Source organism: Entamoeba invadens (genome assembly GCF_000330505.1).
Source record: "Entamoeba invadens IP1 unplaced genomic scaffold scaff_1105074726713, whole genome shotgun sequence".
NCBI classification, from domain to species: Eukaryota; Evosea; order Mastigamoebida; family Endamoebidae; genus Entamoeba; species Entamoeba invadens.
Genome location: NW_004443770.1, coordinates 309,872 through 316,386, shown reverse-complemented (window position 1 = coordinate 316,386; position 6,515 = coordinate 309,872). Strand labels below are relative to the sequence as shown.

Genomic DNA, 6,515 nt, shown 5'->3' with positions numbered 1-6,515 from the left:
ATTAAATTTGTATATTTTATAAAAACCATTAATTTATAACGAAATTACTTGTTGTTTAACATTTGTCTTTGAATTTATTTATTTTTGGAAATAATTATATTTTATAATAGTAAATTCATAGTAATATTATAACTCATTATATAGTTATTAAAAATGCCGCGGACACGAAAATAATAGAAAGGACACCATATACACATAAAGGACGCCCTTTATAGCGGGAGGACATCCCTAAACCACAAAGGACGTCCTTCGGCCTATATTCCCGTCCTTCGTCCCCATGTCCATCCTTTCTCTTTATAATAAATAATTATTATTTGAATTATAACATTTTAAACAAAACTACATTAAAATTAAAAAAGATAATTATACATAATTATTAAAGCGATTAATAAAAAAACTATTTACATCTTAAAAATAACGAAAAGAACTTAAAATTCCAAAAGATGGAAAAGGTAAATCAAATTTTTGACTATGCTCAAACACATTTCAAAGAGGAATTCGAGCTTTTAATGAAAACGAAATACGGGCTATTTTCTGATGTAGCAGTCATGAACCTTAGATTCAAGATCAATGTCAACAACTTTAAGTGCACATATGTTTCTTTAATACTATTGATAATGGTTCTTTTTATGTTTGTTGTTTAATACTTATGATATAATAAAATAACTATTAGTTTATTAAAACCATTTTTGCTTGTAGTATATGGAGTAATGACAATCCCAGTGATAGTCTATTTCATTGGGAAAAATTACACCTCTTTTTCAATTAATTTGCCAAAGGAGTACCCTCCACTTCTTATCGCACTTACTATGGGCTACTTCTTTGCAATGATAACTTCATACTTGAATGAATGTATGCTTTTCTTTGTTATCCCCATGGTCATAGGTGTAACAATTATTAGAGCACATTCTTGTTTCGCTATCACAGATGCCGAGGCTGAATATCATAACGAACACTGTGAGTGTACATCAGCCGACCCATCTGCAACACCATGTCATTGTTGTGAGAAAAAGAAAGAAGAAAACGCAGAAGAGAAAACGGAAGAGAAGACAGTCGAAACCAAAGAAGCAAAAACAGAATAAGCATCTTTTTTCTTTGTTAATTTATAACGGACTCTAATTCATAAATGGTATGTTCTGTGAGTTATATACAATGAAATGGTAATAAATTAGATACCGATATAATTGTGTCTGTCATATCTTTTCAACATGCAACTTAATACTGAAAGTAATAGAATTGTGTTAACCTTCTCATTGTATCATATTTAAAATAGTTAATCAAAACATAGAAAGATTACCATAAAAATCAGTCAAAATTAGTCGTCCTCTTCCATCTGCATCACAGCGTTCTGTGGCATTTCCTCGATCTTTTCGAAATTGCCGTTTTCTAAGAATGCGACGATGTGAATTTCGAATTGAGCCATTTTAACGCCGAAGTGTTTAAGGAGTTGAGCGGACTGTGTGGTGAGTTGTGTGCCCTTTTTACACACCACGTACTCGTCTTTGTTATACAATACGCCATCCTTCAATTCAACAGGCAAGTGTTGTGTTCTCAACTCGACTTCCATTGAACCCGGGAATTGCAAAGGACCTTCTGGGACGACAAAGTCCGACAGTGCAGTGAACCCACTTTTTGCAAAGTCCTCTTTCTTTTGGGTTTTGAAGTACTTCATTAACTCATCCTTTGATAATTTAGTGAAGCACAAGCCGCATTGGCCCTTTAATATTTCGGCAATCAGATGTGCGCCAACTTTCACTTCGTCGTCAGCAGTACGGCCCAAAGCGACTTGCATCACTTTGTTTGATCCAAAGAAAAAGATGGAGTCATCGACTCGGTCGTGGCGGATCTCTTTCATGAAATTATTCCTCATCACTGGACTGTAAAACAAAAAGAGATTCGGATAGTTCTGGGCGGCTTCTTGGATGTTCGATATCAGTTTGTCTTTCACTTCACGCTTCGGCTGCTTCCTCTTTTGTTGTAATCGCGACATTTAAGAATTGAGTTGTGTTTAGGGTTTATCGCTTCAATGATCGTCCTGAGTTTTAATATCTTAGTTGTTTATATTACAATATGCTACTAAATTTCACTAAGATTTTTACTTGTTTTTCACCATTTTAGATGCTCCATTATCTTAGATATTTTCATTCTTACATTATAGTAAATTTGTTTAAAATTCATATATTGATTTCAATAATATATTAATATAATAAATATAGTATACTTAAATAGTACATTAATTTAACAAATGAATTATCAATATTAACAATGCTGATGGACATACCCGTCACAAGGTTCATTAGCAAACGAAGAGAGGAGTTCAGTGTTATTTCTACTTAGCCCAATAACCAGGTTTAGGTACCTTTGTGGGATTTTTTGGTCCATCACCGAATTGATCTTTTCGATGAAGCCAACGATCTTTTCTTCTTTATCCGCCACCCAAAAGATTTGGTCGAACACCATAGCACTTCCCCTCTGGCATTTGATTCGCAAGTAACTTCGTTTGTTTGCCTCGAAGCGAGCGACTTGGATCTCCTTTTTTAACACCACGAAGACAATGTCCTCGTAAGTCAATGAGAACAGTATTGGTGTGATCTCGACAAATCGTAACACAAAAACCCCCTTCTGCGGGTTCACAACGCTTTTGCCAGACTCATTACAAACTTCACAAGTCCCACACATGACGGAACTGACTAACTGTTGCTCTTCAACGATTGGGATCGGCAAACAATACGACTTGTCGACATATGTCACTTTCACTATTTTACAGCGGACCTTCTCTTGTCGCTTTTCATAGCCCCCACTCCGCATTTTGGGGATCGCCTTCTTCTTGGCTGTTCCAAAGAAGTTCTGTTTCTCTAAGATGTTGAGGATGTCCTCTCTGAGGACATCCTCTTGAAGCCCAAGATTCAAAGGAATAACTATTGGAGCGTCTTTCTTGATATAAGTCACTGTCGTTTGATATGCTAGTACCGCGTACGGACGCGTTTCTTTAGTCCAAAGCTCTTTTGATGGAATCGTGATGGGGTGTGACACGACAAACACAAAGTAAATAGACTCGAACACGTCATACATTTTGATCGTCTCAAAGCACTTATAAAAGTCTAAAGGAGCATTAAACGTTTTGAAGCGTGTAGTGAGGAGTTTTCTATCATTTGTTGGAGGAAGAAGTACTTCCCCAGTTTGTAGGGAAAAAAGAGAGTACCCCGTCCCTGGCAGAATTTGTGTAAGAATTTTCAACTGAAGTTTTTCAACAGTCTCGGCGTGTGTGTCAAACCCAATCACAAGAAGAGACATCAGATTACACTTTGGAGTTGTTGAGTTTTACGCTCTTATTTCTTTATAGTATAACTAGAAAGATGTTGGGTCTATTTTAAATAATTTAAATAATTAATCATTAACCATTCTGCATTTTTGAGACAGTTTTGTTAAAAAAAATAATTTACTATAATTTTAAATATTTTAAACTATATTGATATTATTTTATTTATAAAATTATTATAATTATCAAAAAACCACTTGGATTCCATTCGACTAAAGTCTTTTTGCACTTTTTTTAGAAAAGTTTAATTATAGTTGTCATTTTCGGTATTATTTGGTTTAAATTTTTGTAAAAAAAACGGGATAATAAAGTGATTAGATTATTCAAATCATAATTATTGTAAAAATTAAATAATTAACCAATTATTATCATTGTTAAACCCGTCACTCAAAGACGGGTTATATATTCAAAATTTTATGTTTGTATAACACCACAAAAAAAGAGTGTGATATAATTGGTTAAAACACGTTCAAACACAGAAAAGTATTTGTTTTACAATTAAACCATACTTAAACTATATAAAAATGGGCTATCAAATCACAAGAATTTTCAGGTTATACAAACAATTCACATTCTTTTAAATGTTGAGAAACAGATGTTTTGAGCCATCACAAGATGCTGTTGTTTCTTCATATCACGACCAAGGAGATATACCTCAAACTGTTATTTGTCACAAAATTTTCGTGTGTTTGTGTGCAGTACTTTTTCTCTTTGTAGTTGTTCTTCTTATCATCTCCACTATCACAGAGAGTCCACTCTTCTCCACCGTTCAAGAATTTTTTGATGTGTTTGACGATGTATTTGATGATTAAATAATCATTTTTTATTATTCTGTTAATAGTAAAAATTCTAAAAAATTACTATTATTCAAAATCAATGAACAACAGAAAAAACTAAAACAGAAAGTTAAAGGATTTGGCATTTCCCCTTTTTCTCACCATCTCCCTTTTTCTCTTTTTCCCCTTTTTTCTCTTTAGGTTCCTCTTTAGTCTCGGCCTTCTTTTTCTTTTCCCCAGTCGCCGAACATCCCTCAAAAAGTTCGGGATGCTCCACTACAGCCCTCTTGACAAAATCAGTGAAGTTTGAGATAATCTGGTCTTTTTGCTTAAACACGTCGTACTCGAACAATTTGCAGTCGTCAGGAATGAACTCTTTGCATGCTTGGACGATGCCGTCCTCATCTGGACAATCGGCGTGTGTCGAGTATACAAATCTATAAATGGGGTCCGACTCCTTTCCAGTCTCTTTAAAAAAGCCTTGAATGTATTCGGCTGAGTCCGATTCAGTGGGGGAGATGACGAAGATGTGAATCTTTCCTTTCGACAATATCGAGTTCGCTGTTGTTCTTGAGTTCAATAAATAGTCACCAGAGCAGTCATCCTGTATATAAATTGTATTCAATGTATTAATAGAATGTTTGAATCAATAACAAACAAAAATAAAACGATAAGTGTTTTTGCCCACTTGTAGGGTTGTATCCATTGCAGTGTTTTGAGCTGTTGGGATATATTCTGTTGGGACTTCTCTATTCTACGTGTTATTGTTTTCTATTTCTATTTCTCAAATAAAATCTTTTAATTATTTTTAAGTCATTAAGATAACATTTAACTTGTATAAGAACAAACACAGAACTGACTCGCTAATGCCGTTTTCCCAGTTTTGGGTAATCCGATCAAAACAACGTGAACGGACTTTTCTTTTGTTTTTGTTTGTCTACATGTGAGAATCAATTAAGGTGTCGAGAGATACAAACTGAGCCATCTGCTTTCTTTTTTTAAGTTCCCACCTGTTTATATTTTTTCAACTCTTTTCGTTCATATATTCGTCATTTGGGGGTTGAAAGGCAGATAAAAATGTTTGTATCAATTATTTATATAACCAATACCTTCATAATTAATATATTATTGTTTATCAATACTATACTCTCTTTTGTTATTTTTCTCTTATAATGCGTTTCTCGTGTCATAATTCATTATATGCTCCCGCTCTTTTGGTCCTATTCTTTGTGTTTTGGTTTTATGAAAAGTCGCTTTATGTGTTTCTTATCATTTTTAGTTGCCATTAATTTGCAAGTACTTTTAGAAAAGCCGAATTCGTTCATTATAACCCGTTTTATGCCATTTACTATACTTGTAAAACCAATTAATAATTAAGAATTGTTTTATTATTTTTCTTATAAAGTGTGATGTTGTTGTTTTGTATTTTAGTATCGGCAATAATGGTGACAAGGTTAATATAATTCGTTTCTAACCGCTAAATTATCGAAAAAGGTCAAAAAAAGTCGTGTTTGAAAAATGATTTTCAAAACAATAATATGTTTTGTAAATATAAAAAAAAACTTACGTTCGAAAGATTTCGATGATTTGTATTTTTATGATTCAAAGTCGGTATTAGATTATTTAATAAATTTACTATTATATATATTATAACAAAAAGTCAATTAAATAACTACAATCTATTAATAATTTTACTATGATTTATTAATATTTTTATAACATAATTATATTATTATTATTAGTTATTATTCAAAAACCATATAACAAAATAAATATTTTATTATAGTTTATTTAATCATATATTAATAGATTTCTTTTATCATAATTTGCTGTATTTTTTGATAATATAAGTCTTTGCCAAAATATTACAAACCTGAAAATTTGCCAAATAATTACATACCTCAATATCATTTACTATTTCTTTTAATTATTTTCAACTATTTGAAAACTATTTCACTATTAGAAAAATAACCATACATTATAATATTTATAATTATCATAAATATTATAACAACTTTACACACAAAAACAACACTTAACTTGGTAAAAAAAGGAAAAAATAGTCATCACTTTAAAATTCATCTAATCTTAAGATAGGGTTTAAAATAAAAATAATCATATTTTGGATTATGCCCAGAGCACTTAGATTTTTACATACATTTAACGCAATTAGAAATAATAATCCAACGATGCAAGCAACAGCACAACAAACCACGAGACCACAAAGCAGAAGACGAAGAAACATGACCATCCAATTGACACAACAACGGACACAATTGGTACAACTTTCAACACAATTATTACAACAAGTAGTACAACAAAATCAACTTTTCATAAATACATTCAATACTTTTCAAAGACAATTATCTTTAACAGAGAGGCCAATTCAAATGCAAAGAGTTTTATTGAACGATACAATT

At 32.1% G+C, this 6,515-nt stretch overlaps 4 protein-coding genes across 4 annotated transcripts; 1 reads left to right on the top strand and 3 right to left on the bottom strand.

The window, feature by feature from the left end:
- Nucleotides 1–443: 443 nt before the first annotated feature.
- Nucleotides 444–1,082, top strand: EIN_429880 (hypothetical protein; the record flags this gene model as incomplete). The annotated part of the gene is made up of 2 exons (XM_004261935.1): nt 444–631; nt 674–1,082. 2 exons carry the CDS (start codon nt 444–446, stop codon nt 1,080–1,082), a joined length of 597 nt encoding a protein of 198 aa, XP_004261983.1.
- A 233-nt stretch (nt 1,083–1,315) lies between these two features.
- On the bottom strand, nt 1,316–1,990 carry EIN_429870 (mRNA turnover protein 4 mrt4, putative; the record flags this gene model as incomplete). The annotated part of the gene is made up of 1 exon (XM_004261934.1): nt 1,316–1,990. One exon carries the CDS (start codon nt 1,988–1,990, stop codon nt 1,316–1,318), a length of 675 nt encoding a protein of 224 aa, XP_004261982.1.
- A 269-nt stretch (nt 1,991–2,259) lies between these two features.
- Nucleotides 2,260–3,294, bottom strand: EIN_429860 (hypothetical protein; the record flags this gene model as incomplete). The annotated part of the gene is made up of 1 exon (XM_004261933.1): nt 2,260–3,294. One exon carries the CDS (start codon nt 3,292–3,294, stop codon nt 2,260–2,262), a length of 1,035 nt encoding a protein of 344 aa, XP_004261981.1.
- Nucleotides 3,295–4,225: 931 nt separating this feature from the next.
- Nucleotides 4,226–5,080, bottom strand: EIN_429850 (hypothetical protein; the record flags this gene model as incomplete). Its single annotated transcript, XM_004261932.1, has 4 exons — nt 4,226–4,699; nt 4,754–4,849; nt 4,945–5,032; nt 5,073–5,080. 4 exons carry the CDS (start codon nt 5,078–5,080, stop codon nt 4,226–4,228), a joined length of 666 nt encoding a protein of 221 aa, XP_004261980.1.
- Between the last annotated feature and the right edge of the window lie 1,435 nt (nt 5,081–6,515).